The sequence below is a fragment of the Lagopus muta genome, chromosome 1, assembly GCF_023343835.1.
Source record: "Lagopus muta isolate bLagMut1 chromosome 1, bLagMut1 primary, whole genome shotgun sequence".
Classification (NCBI taxonomy): Eukaryota; Metazoa; Chordata; class Aves; order Galliformes; family Phasianidae; genus Lagopus; species Lagopus muta.
This window is the reverse complement of record NC_064433.1, coordinates 80096066-80118612: the sequence shown is the minus strand read 5'-3', so window position 1 is coordinate 80118612 and position 22547 is coordinate 80096066. Positions and strand designations below refer to the sequence as shown.

The window sequence follows — 22547 nt, the reverse complement described above, 5'->3', positions numbered from 1 at the left end:
AAACCCACACAATCTGCAGATCATCCTCTCTGGTTCTCTGGACTGACATCACTGGGTGACACAGAAGCATAACAGGAACACCATAGTCAAGAGATAGGAACATACTAAAGGCATTTCAGCCTTGAGAAAGCAGAAATGTCACTTGGCATGAGCTGTCACTCCACCACACATTGTCAATGCAGAGTTACGCCCTCTGCTCAGCAAATGCCAGATCCCAAGGCCTCAGACATCACTTGGAGGAGATCTGTCTGGTGGGGAAAACCCATCAGCCAACTACTGCTGCTGTTGAATGTGGAAGATGCTTTTTCCATTTCCACACTTCCTCCTAAGGCGTTGCACTACCTCCTCCTTCCTAGTGGCTGCTTTCCCCAGAGGCTTTTTGCTCTCACTCATATCCTTCACTGTGTGCACAACCCGAGACCAAGCCCCACTGAGTACAGAAATGCCATTTCAGACTCTCCTTCTCACCTGAGTCCCAGTTTCTCCTCTTCCTTATTCCAAAAGAAACAACTCAAACCCTTTGCCAGAAACTGGTATTGTCTTTGATAAGCAGTGCTTGCCAGCAGTGAGAAACCAAGTCCCTAGAAAGACCCTTACTACAGCAGATGCCTACTGTGATGTAATAGATCCACTCTCCATATTCTGCCTTCTGATACATGCCCATTACCAAAGCCACCAGGCACCCCCATTTCTCACCCATGGCTTTCAAACCACCTCACATTCTTCAAGCAGCATTATCACCCTCTCCAAATCCTCAAACACCACCAACTTCTCCTCTGTCTTTAATTGGAATCGTTAAATCAAAGGGAACACAGATCCCGTGAGCAGCTCATGCTGCTTGCAGCCGTACTGCGGTGCCATGGTACCAGGCCTGCTGACATGCCCTGGACAGGCAGGACTAGAAACCAAACCAGGGAATCACCCTGGGGCCAGCAGGTTGAAGCAAACATTGTGGAGTGGGAGGTGCTGGAGGGTCACTGCAGTCCCACGCGTGTGCTTCAATGTGCTCCTGAGTGTTCGTGTCCATGCAGGCAGACATTTTGGTGCGTTCTACAGAGTGTCCATCTGGTCAGAAAGGTGTGTGAGTACACACGCCCCCCAGGTGGGGCTTGGGATCCAAACAGCCTGCTGTTCCCTAGAGCTCGGGGGTCTGCGTGGGAGCCAGGGGAGCTCGTCCTTTGCAGGGAGCAGGAAGGTGGCTCCGGAGGTTCTCAGAGGCTGTGGAAAGAAAGCAGTGGAGCAGGAAGGAAAATTAAGGGGGAGAGAAAGAGACAAAGAAAGAAAGCATCGTTAGTGTCAGAGGAATAATTCTTACTTGTTTTGCAAACCTTTCCAAGACACAAACCTCACAGAGCTCGCCATTACTTTTCCTCCTCCCCCTCTCCTGTTAAATTAGCATGCAAAACCATATAATTCTTCCACACACAATAAATCAGAAAATGTTATCCAAGCACACTGAGGCAGCAAAACCAAAGCTTTTCCAAGCACCTTCTGTGATACCACTGGAACAAAGCCCACAGCTCCTTTAGTTCTGCTCGCAAAGCAGGTGTAAAAATTCCTACTAACGTAGACACCAGGCTACAGCCCATCGAGCACCCATCCATTTTGGCCACCCAAGAGAAAGCCAGCTCACAGATGCAAAACTAAGTAGCAGCAGCTACGCATCTTGCAAGCATTTATAGAACAAGCCAGAGCGAATGCAATATGGAAGGGGGAAAAGGCAGGTGGCTTCTGGTTGTATCAATTTTCATTCAGGGATTAAAGCTTTGTTTGCTAGGGAACACTGGGCTATACAGCAGTATGCTGCTAAAGCAAGTTTTGAACAGAACCCTTGAACCTGTCTCTTCTAAACAGGCGAATTACTGAAACAGCTGTTCTCCTGAAAAAGCATGTGTTCTTCAGTAGGATAACACAGTCTGTTTGCTTGCAAGCAGACTAGAAATTCTCTCAAAGACTGGATGATAAGTCCAATAGGACAACACATCTCACAGAAACAGCCTCAAGGTGCAAGGAGGAGGTTTAGGTTGGACATCAGGAAGAAATTCTTCACAGAGATGGTGACCACAGAATCACAGAATCACCCGGGTTGGAAGGGACCCCAAGGATCATGTAGTTCCAACCCCCCTGCCTAGCAGGGCCACCAAACATACACATTCAGATCAGGTTGCCCAGGACCCCGTCCAACCTGGCCTTAAACACATCCAAGGATGGGGCATCCACAACCTCCCTGGGCAGCCTGTTCCAGGGCCTAACCACTCTCCTAGTAAAGAACTTCCCCCTAACATCCAACCTAAATCTTCCCTCCTTCAACTTAAAACCATTTCCCCTAGTCCTGCTGTTGTCAGCCCTTTTGAAGAGTTTACTCCCCTCCTGGGTGTAGGTTCCCTTCAGGTATTGATAGGCTGCAATGAGGTCACCCCGCAGCCTTCTCTTCTCCAGGCTGAACAAGCCCAACTCCCTCAGCCTGTCCTCATAGGGGAGGTGCTCCAGCCCCCTGATCATCTTAGTCGCCCTCCTCTGGACCCTTTCCAAAATCTCTATGTCTTTCTTGTACTGAGGGCTCCACACCTGGACACAGTACTCCAGATGGGGCCTCACAAGAGCCGAGTAGAGAGGGACAATCACCTCCCTGTCCCTGCTGGCCACCCCTCTCCTGATGGAGCCCAGGATCCCATTTGCCTTTGACCAGGGATTGGAAGAGGCTGTCCAGAGCAGTGGAGTTCCACTCCTGAAGGTATCTAAGAGATACGCAGATGTGGAACTAAGAGATGTGGTTTAGTGATGAGATTCAGTAGATCACACTGACTGTTGGACTTCATGACCTTGCAGGTCTTTTCCAACTGACATCTATGGACATTCAAAAATCACTGTAGTGATTCAGAAATTGTGTCCTGCATTGTGGCATAGCAAGGTGGCAATATCAATGAAAAGAAAGGTGATTTGCAGAAGCACTCCAGCAAGAAGAATTTAGAGAACCAGAAGGTAATTACCCAGGCTGGAAGCTGCTCAGGAGACAGATGAGAGCTCAGGACATGGGCAAGCCCCAGGAAAGCTCTGAGACCACAGCTATTGCATACTCAAGCAAGGATGCTGTGGGGACTATCCCTGTTTATTGTTTTCATCACTTCTAAGACAGAAGTTACAAAAGTGCTTGCTCCCAGCCAGGAGGGAGAACCACAGCTCCTCTCTAGCACTACCTTTTGCTGTTAAGTGCTCAGGTCATGGTGGAACAATGTCCTGGTGTGACAATTGACAAAAGGAAGACCATCCCCCTCCTCCACTCCAAATACAGGCCTCTGGAACATTCGGGATTCTATCACAGGTCTCTACTCCAAATATCAAGCCATGCTGACATTGCCTCTGTCCCAAGATCTAGAAAGACAAGAGCTTCCAAATGTTTTAAGAGGACTTTGTGACAGAATATGGACCTTTGTGTTGCATCCCATGAACTTTCCCTAATGCAGATGTAAACAAGCACCTTTTGCACGCATGTTCACAGTATCATCTTATGCCAAATACATTTGGCTGAAAGGTTCGATTGAAGAAAAGCTGTGGTATTCCTTGTCTCCATCACTTCCTTTCTTATTTTTTTTTAATTGCATTTGAAATTCTGATTTTACTGAGCTTCATCTACCAGGAGAATTCTGCCAGTGACCTGAGAACGGATATCCTAGCGCTGAGAAAACAACATACAAGCACAGACAAAGTGCCCATTTACAGCACTGACTGCATTTATTTTTGATTGCATCTATGCAACAGAAATGCCTGACAGTTAAGAGAATGACTGTCTCATAACTGATTCATGTTCCTGCTTCTCCAAGTAAGGACTGAAAAAGCTTCAAGTTTGTACCTCCAGCAGCCTACAGCCTAACTGTCAAATTAGGAGAACTCCTAAGCTAGAAAATAAATAAGGATTTTATTTCTTTTTTTTTTTCTGTGAACCTTTTTTTTTTTTTTAAACTAAGCAAAACTCTTGCTGATTTGTTCTATTTAAATCCAATTCAAGGACAACCAAACACACTTGTTCCTCTCCTGGCTAGCTCCATCATATCCCAGATTTCAAGTCAGTAGACGTGGAAATGCAGGAACAGGCACATGGCTTAATTCAAAGCAGAATGGTATTGGACAGGAAGATCTTCCAGCTCCACTGCTTTCAAAACTCTTTTTAACTTTCTTGCAGACTCAGCTTGGACTCATGCAGTGGTCACTTCTAGGACAAAAATCCCAGCTCTATGCTTAGAGTCTGGCAACTGGCTGCCAGAAAGCAGCATTTCAAGACAGCAGGAATGCACATTTGGAGACTGCAGCTGGTGTGCAGCAGCTGGCTAAATGTAGCTCAGCATAGAATTTATCTCTCAGTCACTTGTATGTGAATTTCAAGTATGAGCCACTCTACCAGGTATTTCTGTTCGCCTGTACTGCCCCAATGTCCCCAAGCCCAGCAATTTCCTTCCCCAAGAGCAAGGAGCTGGCATTTTGGAGAGGAGCATCTTATTCCCACTTACCAGAAAGTAGAGCTTGGGGCATATAAAAACAACATTTTACATTTGGCCTTCTGCGGTTCAGGGTCATTGGAGACTTTGAACAATGCACAGTGCTCCCCACTATCCATCCACATTAAGACCTAGAGGTGGTTTTACTTGTGCTGTCCTCACTGAGGTTGTCAGCTCCCTTACCTGTATTTACCCTCCTCAGTTCCATACCAGAGTATCTCCAGTCACAGCTCTACCTCACACAAGCAGGCTAATCCCATGCTGTCCTTGCAGATACCCATACATCCCACTAACCTGGATGTCATTATAGTGCCTCTGCCTCCGCAGGGGGATGGAGAGGACAAGGCAGGGAGGAGCTTCCTATGAGCTGGTGACCAGTCCTTACACCCCACTGTGTGCCTGTTGCCTTTAATTAAGCTTTTACCTCCTCCTGCTTAAAATCATGCAGGTCAAGGACATCTCCTTGAGTTCTCTGTATCAGCTGGCAAAAAAATGCTGCCAAGTGCAGCAGACCTCACAACAGTATCACAGTCCTTCCCAGCACCATGATGACCAAGCAGGTGCACCTGACAATCATAAGGTACATTTGTGGTGATTTCCTTGGGGAAAAAGAGGGCTGTGTGGTGTGGGTTTATACCTACTTGTATGCTAACCTCCATAACAGGAGAGCAAGGCATCCTGCGCTGGTAGTGGGAAGCCACCAGGAGGGAACTGGTAATGCCAAGCAGCCACTATCTTCTGCTCTGCTTTTAGGCTGCTGTACCTCTGCCCCTGGGGACCTCAGGGGAGCCACCTGCACTTTTCCTTACCTCTGTGGCAAGCAAGGGCAAGAGGCTGGGGAATTACTTGCTGCCACTGGTGGGTACTTACGCAGGGGTGCCACATGGGGTGACGCATGCCCGTGCAGGGAGCACCCTCACTTCATATACTCCCCTTCGCTCACATAGTCCATAAATGACCCTGGTAACTCAGCAAAATCTTCCAAGACAAGACTGGTGGAGTCCTCACCCAGCAGGTCGCTCTCAGCCCGGGAGGACCGAGGGCGTGAAGCAGGTGGTGGTGGTGGCGGAGGCTGTGGAGGGGGTTCCAAGGCCCCGTCCAGCCCATGTTCAGGCTGTGGTGAGCGCGGCAGCTCCTCGGCCTCCTCCAGCTCCCCCTCTGAGGAGGCCGGGCCCAGGACATGGTAGAGGCTGGGCAAGCGGATGTCAAAGCGGAGACCAAACTTGGCGAAGAGCTTCTCATTGAGGGAGTAGAGCTTCTCTGAGATGTCATAGCCCAAGTGGGAGGAGAAGAGGCGGGCAATGTAGCGGTCCTTCCTCAGGAGGAGGTACAGCCGCCGCCTCGGCCAGGTGATGTAGCTGCAGTCAGTTTCAGCTGTCAGTGTGACCTGTGGGGCAACAAGGGAGTCATTATAGCCATTTTTTACACTAGCTATAAGACCAGGCTAACAATAATTTTAAAATATACAACACACGACCATATATTGCAATAAATATAATAATAAAACGTAAGAGACATATGCAGGGTGAAATATCCTTGGGCCAGAGAAGAACATCTGAATGTAATGGAGACCCAGGCATGCAAACAAGCGTTGGAACCAAAATATCCCGGGGGCTCCCTTTCACTCCATACACAGGGGTCTCCTTGGCCAGTCACTGTGGCAGAGGGCCATTGGGAAGCTGAACATGGCTTGGCTGCAAGCGTGTGTCCTTGGGATTGATACCTAACACTGCTGCCATGCAAGCAGCTGCCCTATGAAAGAAATACAGGACCTAATAGCTGAAAACTTCCCCAGGACAAGGTTAGCGAGAGTATGGGTCACACAGAAACTGCAGTGAGAAGAATCCCATTTTCCTAACCAATTTCTGGCACTGCCTCTCCTTTTCACAAGGGATTAGGTGAACTGCAACAACAAAACCTGGTTAGATTTTCTCCTAACCAGGGCAACATGACAGGATTTGTTCATGAACCTCTGGCATCATCAGAGCTTCTGGGAAAATGAGCCAGCCACAAAACCCAACTCCTCCAGGCACTGGAAGCCAGCAGCTCAGCAGCAGTGTGGAAGAAGATGTGGCCAAAGCAGAAGGCATGAGAAAAAGTGGAGTAAGTCAGGCTCTTGCCACTTCTCAGAGGTCCTAGAACTGCTCAACCCAGACAGCCACAGGGGGAAACGTGGGCAAGAAAAGCCTTCCATGTCCTCTTCCAGCAAAGGTCCAGAGTCCAATATGCATTTTTCTACCCAAGTGACTGTAGTGCTGGAAAAGGTTGAGATGAGATAGTCTTATCAGTGACACAGATAAGAGGAACTAGTGGGTCTAACACTTGTCCAAGATAGCATGTTCCCACAGGCATGAAGAACAATGTTCTACCAGGAACATTACCATCAAACCAGACCTGATGAATTTCGGTCTCATGCAGCCTGATAATTCTTCATTCTCTTTAGTGAGCAGACAAGGATTTAGGCATTTCTAGCATGCTGCTGCAGCCTTTCCCCACCCAGACCAACACCACCTATCCCAGTGCGCTGGTGCAACTGATCTCCCTGACCAGGAGCTCTAGGAACATTTGGTTTCACAGAAATTAGCTCAGAAAGCACTGCAGATGCCTGTGCAGATGTTTCCTGCCTTAGATGAACCTTTTCCCTCAGGGAACAACAGCATTGCTCTCTCTTATCAACTCTTACTCAAATAGAACTCAGGAGTGGATTGAAGCCTGGTGCAGAACACAGAATACCTCCACCTCTGGCACAGCCATGCTGTCGTTACTCTTCATCCACCTCAGTACCTTGGCCTGACATCTCAATTTTTGTTAACAAGCTATATCCTATGCCACCCTCACAGGGTCAGCCATGCCCTGCTGCTCCTTCTCTGGTACGATTTTGATGATCAGTGATGGCAGAGGTCTCAGAACCAGTCACCATGACCTCCCCCTCACGGTAACCTGGACAAATTCAGACCTGAGGAAAGCAGGTATGGGGAGCTGCCTTGGCTTAACCAAGTCTGAACACGGCTGTCCCCATAAGAGCATAATTCCCTCATGACTGTCCCACCCTCCCCATAGATTAGTAAAGCCCCTCCTCATATGCCCCAACTGGCACACACTAGATTGACATCCTGATGGCTATCAGCCAACCCCATGGGTTAAAGGCGGAGAGATACGGGCTTGCATAAACTCCTCCAGAAGGAAAGCCAAACAACAAATACCGTGGTGTTGACAGCAAGAGCAAAACCCTCTCAATTGCTGCAAATAACAATCGCTCTGGTCTCTCAGCAAGAGATTCCTCTGCTCAGAAAGGATCATATTCAGGCGTGAATCATCCTTTCTGCTTCTCCACCCCAATTAGATGCCATCCTGCCACAGAATAATGCAGCCCACTGGGCAAACATTTCAGTGTTGGTTTAAGGGAGCATTCTGACAGCAGCGATCCAGCGACCCAAGGCCTCCCCGCCTGCTGAACCGTGCCTGGCATTGCTGCTGGCTGGCTGTGGGAAACCAGGAGTGAGCCTGGGTGACACTCAGGGTTACCTGGAAGGTTCCTTCCTCGGAAGGCCGTAGTGACTCCCATTCTGGAGAGTCCAGGAACTGGTATGGAAAGATGTAGTGGAGGAACTGCCCATCCTGGCTCACACGGACCCTGCAGATACAGGCAAGATGCACAGGCTTAGATTGCAAAGCAGATATCCCATGAAATTGATCACACACAGCCAGTCCCACCTGCAAGGAGAGGCCTTTTCCCTGCCTCATGTGTGTCCCACAGCCTACCAAAGACTGCTGCAAACGCTCTGGCCTTTGGGGTTGTCTCTCTTTTTCTCAGTGGGAAATGAGATTCTCTGCCACTGCCCTGCTCTCCACCTGTTTAACTTTTACTGCATACCCAGCCCTCACAGGTGCAATGCCAGTCCTAAACCAGGACTTCTCAGTCAACAGGACTGCTGCTGTTCAAGTACTTCTCAGCCTGACCATACCTCTTTCTACCTGCATCTTCCCACTTTCCTTTGAGTTGCATGAGGGCAGGCAATCCTCACCTCCATGCTGCACAGTCCTCTCCAAAAATCACACTGGCATCATGCTGCAATCTCATAGTTTGCTGCATATACAATCTTGCAGCCTCTTGCCTTCCAAGCATGCACTGCCTGGGAAGGTCAAGGACTGCAAAACTTTCTGTTCCAGGCACATCCTGTGATTCTAGCCCACCTTATCTTGTTATTATTCCATTCCAGAGAGGGTATCAGAAGAGCAGCAGTGCTCTGCAGGGTCAGCCACAGCCTCATAAGGTAACAGGGTGGGTAGCAAGAAATGCAAATCCAATCCCATCTCCATAGAGCATCCCATAGCAAGATGCATACTTCCCACAGCAAAAGAGAGCAGAACAATCCCACCAGTGCTGGCTATACTGCACATTGCAGCATTTCGTGCTCACAGAGCAGCAGCAGGTGACCCAGTGCAAGGCAAGGCAGTTCTCCCCAGAAATGTTATTTGCAGGTCTGGTACGCTTCAAAGGAGGATGCTCAGCCTGGAGTTTGGTAAGAAGGGCATCCAGTAGAAATACACATATCCAATTTCCTCCCAGTACATTGCCTAGGTTGATAGTCCCCGCTCTTAACACATCCTCCAGAAATGTCCAAACATACAAGAAAAAGCAAGGACAAGCCTTCTTCATGCATCCTCTCACCTCCACTGCAGTAGACCACAAGTTCCAGGTGATGCTGAATTCATCTTCCCAAGGGAAAATCCTTGTGAGACACTTACAGGTCTCTTTCCTTTTTTACTCTCTCTTGACATTAATGCTGAGTGCCTGGCAGCAGTTAATATCACTACTATTTTCTGTATTTAGATTGTGAAAATTGGAAAAGAGATAGGATCATGGGATTGTGCCACAGGCTCTAGGGTAAACAAATGCCAGTACCTCATCAGCACTGTTCGCCCTACAGTCAACCCCCCCAGTAAGTAAATAGCAAATTAACATAGCTTGAAGGCAAACAGCTACAACCATCTACAGGTCCTCCTTGATGGTCCAAAGAAACAGCATGACAATACGAAAAAGGAAAGGGGCCTGCTGAGGTGAGATGGATTTGACAAAATGACCCTCAAAGTGGAAAAACAGAGCCTTGAAGGTTCAGGAAATGGGGTAGGAGCTCTCCCTTAATGCTGCTGGCCAGGGCAGCAGGTGAACCAAAGACTCTTGCTTGGCATACTCAGTCACCCACAGCACAGAGCCATTTCTGGAACCCACAGAGAACACAGGTTCAGACACTTCCAGCTCTCATAGCACCAGGTCTACTCCCACTAGAAATAAAATCACTTTAAAAAGACAAAGAAAGAGGCAAGGATCCCCCCAAGAATCCCCCCCCATGTTATCATAAGCACAGCTTTGCTGGCTGTGTATCATTACCTGAAATATTTTTATATATAGATAAAGCCCAAAGGCAAATTGAAAAGAAGAAAAATATCAGCAAAAGCAGCAGGCAGATGTATATCACAAAGCCCTTTCAGAGGAAGGAAATAATCACCACCCCAGTTACTATGGAGGGAGAAAACTACCAACAGCAGCCTCAGTGCTTTGCTGTGGGCCTGCTGGGAACTGGGAGAGTTTTACCTGCCAGACAGCAGCAAGGAGAGCCGGTCGATGGGCGTCTTGCCCTCCACTGCGTAATTCTGGTCTCGGACTAATGATTGCACTTGCTCTTCACAGCACTTCACAATTTCTCTGTAGACTTCCAGGGGCACCTGCAAGGGCAGGTACATGGCCTTGTAGAGAAGCTCAAACTCTTCGGGGACGGTGTCTCTGCGGAGTCGGTAAGCCAGGTGAGCCAGCTGCAGCACGCAGGTGAGGACGAGCAGCACATTCCAGACTAAGATGTCAAGGCCACAGGCGCTCAGCCAGCCCCACAGAGCATAGCAGAAGTAGCCCGGGGCCAGGAGGCCAAAAATGTAGAGGGACCCAAAGATGCCGCTGCCACCCATGTAGCCTAGGAGGACGATACAGCTGGCCAGATGGTAGGCCGCTCCCTCCATGTGCTCCTTCCAGGCATTGCAGGCAGGAGGCTGGAGGACAGCTTGGTCCCAGGAGGGGCTGCTGGTGCTCATCCTGCCCCGGCTGGCTGGAGTTAAAAAGCAATTGTCATATGCAAAGAGTGCAGAGGTCTGAAAGCAGAGCTGCTGGGTGGCTGTTCCTCCTCCTACTCCTCAGTGCCGGCCGGTCCCTCAGCAGTGCACTTCACAGCAACATGTTAAAGCTCTGCCAGATGTTTGCACTACCAAAAAATCCCCAAAGAGCTCACTTTTCCTCTTTGTGGCTCACAAATCAGGCTGGCCCTCTCCCTAGCCGCACCAAAGAAAAGCAGATCTGGCAAAACAGAAGCTGAAAAAACTCAGGCAAAGAGAAAGCAGAGGCCATTAGCTGGAAAACTCTGAGCCCAGTTAGAGATCTGGTTGCAGCGCTCCTGTCGCCAGCCCTCTGGCAGTGAAAATGAGCCCGCGAGAGAGCGGCAGGGAGGGCAGGGTTGGATTTGGTACGTCTATCACTTGGCAGCGGCGAGGAGAGGGACCCCAGAGGGATAACCATGTTTGGAATTGAAATCCAAGGAGCAAAAGCAGCAAGGGGAATGGAGAACAGGCACGCACCCGCCACTTAACATAACTCAGGCACCCAGATAAGTCCAGTGCAGTGAGGGGAAAGGAGAGGCAGAGCAACGGGCTTTATCACTGAGAACTCCAGGCATCTGCAGGGCTCAGCACTGCTCTGTGCTCTTAAAAGCGAGTGACCCTCACACAGAACAAAAAAGGAGAAAGGTTTTCTCCTTCTCCTGCCGCAACAGGCAGCGGTGCCAGAATTTCAGCAGAAGAGAGGCAGTTCCATAGAATGTTATTTTCCAGCAATGGGCTCTGCAACACAGCCTCTCCATGGGCAGAGCATTTCAGACCTAGAGGCTTGAGGTATAGCACCAGAGCACATTTGTAAGTGCAAGGGACAGAGCTAAAGATAGTGAGCGGCTGGGACTCAGCTTTATCTGTTGTGAAGAGGAGATTATATTGCCTAAAAGTTCCAGAGCATAGCATTTGGAAGCATGCTTTGCAGGGACATCCTGAGTGAGGATTCTTTCACCTCACAACTAACAGGCCTGTGTTGTCAGCCATGGCTAAGATGTGTAAATGCAGCTTTTCCCCTGCTTCGAGTAACACGTTATCAGTCACACCGACAGGATCCACCCTGCTGCCAGGAAGCAGTAACATTTCAGGCATTGACGCAACCGGCATGGTCAGTCAACAGTATGAAGTCAGCCTGCATGGGTCAGTGGGGTAGGGATAGGGTTTCCAAGGGTGGTTGTGTTTCAGGACGAGCTTGCAGCTGCCCTGCCTAACATGCCATTCCCATTGGCATCATTCATTTAAAGAAACAAAATCAGCTCTGCCACTAATAGCCCTCTAGGATAACACTATCAACTGGGTGAGGCGCAAGGAATGCTCCATGAAGCCTTAAAGAACATATCATGGTCTCAGCCAGCACAACTGCAGTGACTCTAAGTGCAACACAGTGCTGTACTATTCCTAAGAGCAGCAAAGGTATCTTGACCAGTTGCAACATGTTAAGGAAATAACATAAATAAAGCTTTGTCCAGAGGATGAGTACAGTCCACCCGGAAACATGCTCCTGTTAAGGGTGAAGTGATACAGGGAAACTTGTCTCCAGTGGTCCCTTACTTAAGAGAGAAATTCTACCAACTGAAGCATAATGAAGCTCAGCTGCAAGAGGTATCTTTGGCTTCTCTGCAGGGAGGGAAGGATGATCTTACAGCCAAAGCACTACAACAACAATACTGAGAACCAAGTTCTGTTTTCCCCATCGTTGTCATGTTCATGATAGACAAGCTATTGATGAGACCAACTACCTTAAGGCCTCTGCAAAACCAATATTACAAGGAACACTTTTTTCAGGGGAGGCTGGCATTTGATATAAAGGGGAACTGGGATATCAAGACTGGAAAGACTTAAGATACGTTGCATAAGATATGCAAGATAAAAATGAACTGCTGCGGACAACAATGCTATGTTTGAAGAAACATTCTGAAAAGCAAAGTTGCAGTAAGATTACCTTTAGGTTTGCCCCACCTGAATAATGGGTTCACTTCAGGGTCCAGCTTCAACACAGTTTGTTAAGGACCTCCCAGCTCTTCCTTTTCTTTCTGGTGGATCCCACTCCTGCATGTAACCTCGGGTCATAATTTCTCCTGCCTTTCCATACTATCAAAAAACTTCTGCAGTACTACCAAAGAAAGAGACCAAAAAAGAGAAAAAGTTACACAGTTTACCTCGGGTAATTTCTTGAACTAAGAGACTCAGGTTACACAAAGTTAACTACTCCTTAGGACAAAGAAAGTGCTGCCCCTGATATCTTCCAGGACACATCTCGCTTAGAAAAAAAACACTGATGTCATTAAGTGCAGCCATTGGGATTGCAGGAAACATACCCCAGAGCTGGATTTCTTTACAGTATTGGGAGAGTCAGTTGGGGTCAAACCTTGACTGTTTATACTAGTACTGTAATGATACAGAATGAAGAGTCCTGAATGGCAATGTGCAAGAGTGTCTGAGCTGCTGAGGTTGCTTCAAGCATTTGTTTGGATCCGTGCTTGTGGAGGTGTCTGGCAACCACTGCAAAATGACTGAAACACCAAGGCCCAAACCTTGCTTTCTGCCCTAAAAATACAGTGGCTATCTTCACAGCATGTTCAGTTTTCTATCCAACAAGAGTCTAAAGAACTTTCTTAGTTTTCTGAAAAGAGATTTTATTCTAATGCGTTGTCTAGAATTGGAAGACATGCCTTATCATCTAGAGATGCTGAGGTTCACCCAAGCTGAGAGTGCACAAGCCAATACTGACTCAAGTGGAAAAGCTGAACAAACATTCAAAGGGAGATATCAAGATCAAAACAATTTGGAATCAAGAGAGTAAATAATAAGATACTTGAGCAGCATCAAAACTCTTCACTGGAAGAAGACACATACGCATTACAACAAAATGATGATGTGAGAAAGAAAAATACATGTCAAGCTCTTCAGCTCTGAAATCAGCAGCATGTAAATGACTTCTCACCTATAATGAACTCATTCAGTAGCACTTCAGTAACAGGTGATGACGCAAACCAGGTGCACGATATGTTTGGCAAATAAATCCGTGTACTTAGCATTATCCTTGAGAGCAGCCCCACACCAAGAGATTATCAGTCTCAGATCCCGCAGCAGCTACACAACTGGTTATTTTCCACAGGATGTATACAGGCTCACTAGTGACCCCGTAACCTGAAAAGCAGTCTAATCACCTGAGTTGTGGACACTAAGACCTGGATGGCCTAAAGTCAGAGAGGGAATAGTTAGACAATTGTTTTAAATTTACTATGTAGCGCATTACCGACAACACTCTGCAAAACATACGGGAAACAGCTGGGAAAGGTCTCAAGACTGCTTCAGACAAGCTCAATCAAATGGGGCCAATTGCAAAAGTACGAAGATAACTCACACTATATTTAGTTGAACTACTACTATACAGTTCAACCATATTTCCTGCTCCTGCTTTATTTCATGTCCCTGCAGCTACACTAAACATCATGTGCAGAATAGGGTATGCCATCAGTCCCCCCTCCATTCAGACTTTGAATCCGTCCCATGAGAATCTCATAGCAATAACAATGCAAGCCTCTCAGCAAGATTTGACTACAAGGCAATTGTTGCTTTTGAGTATACAGCTGTCCAGAATCTTTTCAGTACCTGCTGCACACTAGCATTGCAGCTCCTCAACAAGCCTCAACATGACTTTGCTGAAAGCAGTAACACAACATCACTAGCATGATTTCTCAATTTGCATCAGGTGGAAATCCCACACTGAAGACCCACCTGTTCAACCACTGGTCTGATTGACTGATCCCTGCTCGCATTTCAATTAAAGCTTTCCTCACACTCTCCATTTCTATAGCTCAGTGTTTTGAATAACTACTGCCATTTTTTCCCTTAACTTTTTACAGAAAACAAACAAAAACCAGAAGTCAGGATCACTGGTCATTTTTAGACTTTTATTAAGAGGGAAAAATATATATTTTCTATACCAGCAATAAAGAGGTAACAGTGGAAAAGCTGCAGATGTGATACACAGTTTACCATTAAAGACTCTTTATAAATAGGTTCTTTTTTCATATTCGTTCTTTGAAGCGACTTCCAGAAATAATTTATTTTTCAGCCTTCCAGTACACCAATCACACAACAGTCATCATCTAGAAAAGGGAGGAAAGACAGCTCCATTACACATGGATTCCCACAGCATATCAAGGGACAGTTTAACTGTCTCCAGACATTAAGAGAATTGTAAACAAACAGCCCTACTCTGTTTCTAAACTGGCTCCAGAGTTACTTTCTGAACTCCAGAGTGAGGTATGTCCATTTCCAAAGAATATGAGACAAAAACAGGTTTTTCTCTCTATGTGACTTTTTGCATTTGGGTGAAGGAGGGGCATGAACTAAACACAGTCCTATCATTAGAAATCTAAATTGAACTCTGGCTTTTTTTTTTTTTTTTTTTTTTTTTTTTTTAAGAGAACAGAGGCAGAGTCAAACTTCACTATTCAAGAGCCACTCACAAGGGCTCTGAGCTCCCAGAAGCCTCTGCCATCCTCAAAAGGAGAGCAGCAGTTACTCCAGGGTCAATGAGGTTTACCTGGCTTTCCTTCTTTCAGGAAAGATTTGCCCTTTGTCATCATGGACAGTACCCTGTACCTCCCAATGGCACCAGCTGAGACAACAGAATACTTTAGAGGCAGAAAACAAGCAACGAGTGCATTTCTGTAGGCTATACTCACCACACACATCATCTTGCTCATCCCGCTCATATCTTGAAGCCCAGAGCTCTCATACATTCTTTGTGAGCTTCAATTAAGTGCCCGCAATTTTCTTCCCCCTTCTCAATGATGCTGCAAAACAAAAAGATTTCCAAGGCTCAGCAACAAAATATTATCTAACTATTAGTCAAAACCACACAGATGCCAAGCTACTGAGGGCAAATAGAAGTGAATAAATAACAATTAAGCTCCAGAGATTTTTTTTTGCCTATCGTGTCTAGGGTAGCACTACCAGTGTCCACAATGAGCAGGTCTACTGGGATTTTATTATACAGTACATGGCTGTTGCTTCACTATGTTGGGTTGCTGATCTTGACAGCGAATTCTCAAATCACTCAGTAACGAGAGGGACAAAGTTTCTACAACACCAGACAGATTAGACTGGCTTTACCAATAAACAGTGGGTTAGTCCAGTTTCTGGTGGCTTTTAGGGATTCTGGGAAAAAAAAAAAAAAAAAAAAAGGAAAAAAAGTCCATCTACTTATTAAAAAAAAACAAACACATTACCACACGTGGTAACTTCCGATATTACCCGTTCATCCCATTACCCGTTATGTATTCAAATAGCGGCCGGTCCCCGCTCTCCGTTACAGCAGGCCGCCATACATTAAGACCTACCGGCGTGCCCAGGCAACCCGAAGCCGCGCCAGGCCACTCACCAGGCGTCCCGCGCCTTCTTGGTCTCGGGACATGCGCAGCAAGGCTTCAGCGGCTTCTTCTCGTCCCGCGCCTCCCCGGCGCCCTTGGAGTCGCAGCTGGCGGCCGCTACAGTCGACATGGCGAGCGGCTCACGGCTGTCACGGCCTACTGAAGACAGGAGACCTGCAGCGAGCTTGGCTTCCGGGACGAGCCTCGCCTCACTGCGCCTGCGCGCGTAGCCCGTGGCATGCCGGGAAAGGTAGTTCCTAGGCCTGTGTGCCTCTGCATGGGAGTCGCGCATGCGCGTTGAGCCCTCATGATGTTCCGCCCCGTCTCTTCAGAGCTGTGCTTCCTAGGCTTGTGTCTGAAACGGGGCAGCTCCATTCTTGTGCTACACTCAGCTCCTTGCAACACGGTTTTCCAGATGGCCAAAGCTCCTCATTTTAATCCCATCAGAGATGAGGCATTTCCTGCCGCCCTGTGCCTATGCAACTCCTCCAAACACAGGCTCCTGAGGAGGCTGCTTCCTGCCTCTGGAATGGTGTCACACACCACTCACTCACCTCACTGACCACCTGTTTAATTACCTGCCGATCTCAGCTCAGTAGCCTGTCCCCAGCTACCCATCTGTGGCTGATGAGGGTGTTGAGGATGGCTCACAGAATCATAGAATTGCTCAGATTGGGAAAGACTTTAAAGATCATCAAGTTAGACCGCAACCTAACCATACTGCCCTAACAACCCCTTGCAAATCATGTCATAGAATCATAGAATCACAGAATGGCCTGGGTTGAAAAGGACCACAATGATCATCTAGTTTCACCCCCCCCTGCTATGTGCACAGTCACCAACCACCAGACCAGGTTGCCCAGAGCCACATCCAGCCTGGCCTTGAATGCCTCCAGGGATGGGGCATCCACAGCCTCCCTGGGCAACCTGTTCCAGTGTGTCACCACCCTCTGTGTAATAAACTTCCTCTTAATATCTAACCTAAACCTCCCCTGTTTCAGTTTAAAACCATTCCCCCTTGTCCTATCACTATCCATCTCATATACAGCCATTCCCCCTCCTGTTTATAAGCTCCCTTCAAGTACTGGAAGGCCACAGTGAGGTCTCCCCAGAGCCTTCTCTACTCCACCTAAAAGTATTGGTGCTCCCCCTAAATATCTTACTCTTTATTTTTTCAAGCTCTTAGTCCCTGAGCGCCACATCCAAATCATTTTTAAACGCATTCAGGGTGGTGGTTCAACCACCTCCCTGTGCCCAACTGGTTCAGCACACAGGCACTGTGAGGCCATGCACCCTGGTGTGATGGGTTGTGATTGGAAGAAGTAAATACACAATATGTTTTAGTAGCACATTTTTAGAAATAGAGCTGTTGCATTGTTGTATTATGTGATTAGCAACTTGCTTGCAAAACTGTAATAGCTTTTAGATGTTGTGAATGGTTATGGATGTAGCATTATAGACTAGGAAGCATGTTGTAAGGCTATTTTCTTTTAACAAGAGACCTGCAGCAAAAGAAACACAATAATGAAAGGACATGAGTAGGCTTATCAGACATCAAAAGAAGCTAGGTCCTTCACACAAGGCCATATTGTCTCACTTTGGGTGTAGATTGGGATGCAAGAGGCAGACATCAAGATACTCCCCTCTATCCTCCTTATTTTCCAACACCCCGGTATATTTCATTTAAAGACAGGCTGCCAAACTTATCTCTATCCAAGGACAAGCAGAAGTTAAGAAACAATGGTTGAAATGCTGAGTGAGCAAATGTTCTGATTTTGGTACCTATAAATTACTTCTAATAGACATTTTACTGAGTACACAGCAATGAAAGTTCATCTAGAGGACAAGCATGGAAGACCATTGGCTGAAGCAAAAGTCTGTTGAACTGTCATGATGCTAAAGGGATGCTAGACAGTAGAAGAGACCATGGAATAGAAGACTGGAAACCTCATCAATCACTACCTGAGATAGGCATGTATGTGTTAATTATCTAGCAGATTAATGGTAGCAAAACTTTGCCGTTCAGTTTCTTAGCTTTGTTTCTTCAGTTCAGTTGGAAGATGCACAGGTTCTGTACATTGACCAGGATATGCTTTTCCTAAATCCATGCAAACATCCTGCAGGTGGAGCTGAGATAGAAACTCTTATTGAAAGGTTGCACCAACTCTAAAGCAGTGCCTTGCTATTGTTTTGTTTGTTTGTTTAATATATTGTGTGTTTTCCTTTCAAATTAACTAGCTTTGTCTTTTCTTCTTATAGCTTTCTCTACTGTTTGCTATCCAAAGACCTAGCTCTGGAGGTAAAAACCTTGAAGAACCTGGGGTAAAAACCTCACAGGGATTTTCCAAATCTGTAAGCATCTTTTATTTAACAACATCTTCCAGCAGAATATTTGTAGTCTAGCTAGAGCTACAAAATGCCAAGTGAGATGGTGTGAAAATGTAGTTGTCTTCATTTTCTACACAAAGATACAAGCCTGGAGAAACATCTCTGTAACCAGCCTTTCAACCCTAGCAGCTTTCCAAGTTAAGGAGCAGCACTGCTGTTTTGGCCATACTGCCTGTGTGGTAATGGTTTGCAAGAGATCACCCTGGAAGAGGGGATCACTTCTTGGTGGGATGAAGGGGCAAGAATTGGGAGAGAAGAAAAGAAACAGACATTTTACAACATGAAGTGCAGTCAACACATTATCATCCTGATTGTTCAAACCTGGAGTACAGGGCAGAGAGAAGACTACACTTTTTGTTTTCTGATGCTACCTTGTACACAAGGATGAATACTTAACTTAGTGCTTTTTGTTTTCCATTTGTCCTCTGTGTGCTGACAGTGGCAGGTGAGTTATATTAAAGAATTTATGTCAGAAAGCTGTTTTGTTAGAACAAGTTTATCTACAAGTCAAAGAAAAGCGTCTGAAGGCAGCATGCAGAGATGAAACTGCTGGAAAATTGTCAGATCCAGTACCCAGGAAAGGAGATTCATTGAAAGTCTCAGAGCCTCTGAAAGAGGTAATCAAAACAGGTGCTCCTCAATCTACTGCCTCACACTTGGTAGCCTGGCACTGGAAGAGAGAGCACAAGGAATACAGATAGTGCTGGGCATTTACAGCTCTTGGTTTAGAGGAGTAATGGGTGAACTGAGGGAGACTGCTCAGTTTCCATGGTGTTACAAATTATTTTCCTTGTAAACCTTATATCAGAATTATAGAACATATTTCGGTGACTCATTATTTGTAAGCATCCCATTAGCAGTGTGGACTATGCTGTTGGCTTCTTGTATCTTCAGCTTCAGCCAATTAAAAACATTGTCTAAAAAAATGTACTTGTCTGTTAGACAGGGTCAAGAGGGCAGACTTTTCAAGGAACCTCAAAAATATATTTACATTCATTGTTAATGTTATGTAGGGTGAACCCCTATTCAATGTCAGCTGGAAGCAGCAGCCTGGACCAGACTGAGGTTTTCCAGATTTCTCACACTTCTGGTATACATGACATAAAAGGTGAATTTAGCAATGGAAAATCTGTGTGGTGAAGCAGAGATAAATGTATTTTGGTATTTTCCATGCAGTGTCTATTCTGGGATGTATTAACCCTTTACTGTCTTGAAAAAAAGACACCTAATTAATTCTGATCTAGAGAAGTATTTTTGTCTTTGACCTAGTATAAGTATGAGACAGCCGCTGCCCCAGCAGCCCAATTACCCAATTAACCAGTGTCTAATTATCACACAAATTGTCTATATTTCTGGTTAACACTTAGTTATACATGCTACAAGAATGGGACTTCAAACATCAGAAAGATGACATGCTGGGATAGAAGGAGCTTTGCTCTGATCTTGTACAATGGGAGAACTTAAGGTGATTAATTGTAACCCCTATAAATTTCAAACTCCATCTTTAAGTGAAGGTAACTGGTTCACTATACCTGAGCTAAAATCACCTCCAAAAGTGATGCTTCAGTCCTACCTCACTTTTTCAGCACTACAGCATGAACCCTTTATGCAGGAATTCCATACCACATCACTTCACTGTCCCCTCTTGGGAGGGAGGCTGTATGGAAACAGCTTCATACTGGAAAGTGAGTTGTTAAAGAAACATGACTAGGGTGGAACCATGATTACTTTTAAGGCATTTCTGTCAGTTTAAATGCTGTATGAGTTGGGCATTAGTACTTCTTTTTCCATAAACTTAACTTACATTTTTGCTACAAATCTCTCCCCAGTTTGTGCTAAGATTACCATCACTTTAATGTTATGCCTCCTCATCTTTTCACTACCCTCAAAGCATATCCAGATATATTAGCAAGGATTAAGAATTTGCCATGGAACACTCTAAAAGTCAGATCAGTAAATTCAGTATGCAATCACCATGGCAACATCACAAAAGAAGGAAGCTGGAATTTTGTACTCTCTACAGAGTTAACCACGGCAGCTGCTGATGTAGATATTCCCAAATAGGAAACCTCTTTCATTCTCTTTTCTCATGACTTGGGACAGTAGGGCCTAAACTTCTGCATAATCACTACAGAAATTGCCAAAAATCTCTGAATGTGAGCCCAAGCAATCAGACAGCTCAGCCACCATTAATACAGCACCCCATATATGCCTGTATGATCTCTGATCAGTTATCCTACAGAAAGCAAATGCTGTCTGAGGTCCATTCTTATGCAATACAGGAAATCTCATTCAGAACACAAATTTACTTGCCCATATATTGAAAAAATAATGAATCACATAAAATATTCCACAATACCATCTTCTCACTTTGATCAGTTTGCTCAAATCAGGCAGTATTACTGAGTAACGCTAGTGAATGGTGTTCAGATGTTGATCCACTGAGAACCAGTGAGTGATACAGTAGGTCCATTTCTTGCTTGCTGTATACATTACAGTCATCCCTGCTGCTATTAAGAATTTTATTCTGCCTGGTGCAGTGCCATTTTGTTGTCAGTGTCAGTTGCAAATCTTGCTTGCTTTAACCTGTACAACTCTCTCTTGATCATGTTTTATGAAATGTGAGCTCTGCTGTAGCAAACAGTTTAACAGTCACAACAAAGTGCAGGAGACAAATGAAAGCCTGGAAAGAATACTTAGCATTTCCAAATTACTAATTTTGGCTGCATTTTTCTGCGCACTCATGTCCCAGCATCTCACTCCTCTTAAATACTGCATCAATATATGTATGCATATATAGCACTGCAAGTTGCTGGTCAAGAGCAGGAAACATTACTTATCTTCTAAATCCATTTAGACTCCCCACAGCTCTTACTCGATTGGCAAAGTTACAAAATAATGTAGAAAATGCACCATTTCTTCCACATCAGTGGTCAGATTAGCTTGCAGTTTCAAATACCTAATTCTCCTGCACTTGTTTTCTCCTAATTTTCTTGTTGGTCCACTGTTAGTACGTTCTGAAAGACATCTTAGGAAACCTCATTCCCACCAAAATCAGTTTGACTTGACTACTGAGTGCTTACTGTTCAGAATTTAAGATATATTAAGGTTCCATATACAGGTAGAGATTTCTCAAAAGATCCTATTTCTTTTGACATCTTCCTAAATTCTAAGTACCATCAGTACAATTATTTTTTTGAAAAAGTGATGTAGGAACTGATCACCTTTGTTGTAATGCCCTTCTTGTTGTATTGGTCTATCCATTTGCTACTGAGAGGAAACTAGAATGTGATATATAGAAGAGTTATGCTGTGTTTATAAATACAAGATGAAATGCAGCTTCTCAGCACTTCTGTCCAGCTATTTAATTTCTATGAAGAGAGCAGCTAACAGAAAATCAAGAGTTCTTGGGACACCCTTCGCATCAGGTCTTTGTGCAAACACACTCACTTCCTGGAAAGGTTTCCCACTAGCTGGACGACAGACTTGACCAGGCACTTTGACAAATATTAGGAGAAAGAGCAAGGAGAGCAGGAATGCTGCAGAAGTTAACAAGGTACTCCATTGCGTAGTTTGATACATCATACAAATGTATACTGTCTCCCCATCTGCTGAATCCTTAAAACTACTCTGAACTCCTGTTGGCTACAGTAAAAACCACCCATCAAGCAGCAAGTAAAATCTAGCTATCAAATTCATGAGCCTCTGGATACAGAGATCTCTTTGGATCAGAGAGACAACCCTCCCTCTGCAGACCTTGATACTGTCAGGAAGTTGCCATTCCTCTTAATCTGAAGGAGAGCAGAGACAGGTGGCATGATCAGCTGGCCCAGCTGGGATGGTCAGTGCCAGTGAGAGCACCTTCTGCATCTTTGCAGGCTGAACAGGAATCACTAGGCAAATATTAATGGAGATGGGCACCTCAGTACTCCTCCTCAGTTTTGGCTGAGTAATTATTTGCTAGCAGCAGATGTAGCTGTTACTTTAAAAAATAGACAAACAGATTATAAGTCTGAAGCTGGAAGCAGTTTTGGGATGGGTATGTCTCCAATCACAACTCAGCTATATGCACATCTTCCAGGTTTCTTGAAACAAGTAGTTGGATTTGCTTTCAATAGCAAATACAAGCTCT

At 45.7% G+C, this 22547-nt stretch overlaps 2 protein-coding genes across 3 annotated transcripts; both read right to left on the bottom strand.

Moving 5' to 3' along the window:
* Positions 1-757: 757 nt before the first annotated feature.
* Positions 758-12060, bottom strand: POPDC2 (popeye domain containing 2). Of its 2 annotated transcripts, none has more exons than XM_048933420.1 (4): positions 10090-12060; positions 8019-8127; positions 5502-5880; positions 758-1218 (listed from the first exon to the last, which is right to left on the bottom strand). In XM_048933420.1, the coding sequence occupies exons 1-4, from the start codon at positions 10578-10580 to the stop codon at positions 1136-1138; spliced, it is 1062 nt and encodes a 353-aa protein (XP_048789377.1). In that variant the 5' UTR covers positions 10581-12060; the 3' UTR covers positions 758-1135. The 2 variants fall into 2 exon arrangements, with proteins under 2 accessions (XP_048789377.1, XP_048789369.1); XM_048933412.1 differs by having other exon boundaries at positions 5364-5880; positions 10090-12056.
* Positions 12061-14539: 2479 nt separating this feature from the next.
* On the bottom strand, positions 14540-16261 carry LOC125687997 (cytochrome c oxidase copper chaperone). The gene is made up of 3 exons (XM_048933434.1): positions 16039-16261; positions 15341-15451; positions 14540-14758 (listed from the first exon to the last, which is right to left on the bottom strand). Exons 1-2 carry the CDS (start codon positions 16155-16157, stop codon positions 15367-15369), a joined length of 204 nt encoding a protein of 67 aa, XP_048789391.1. The 5' UTR covers positions 16158-16261; the 3' UTR covers positions 14540-14758; positions 15341-15366.
* Between the last annotated feature and the right edge of the window lie 6286 nt (positions 16262-22547).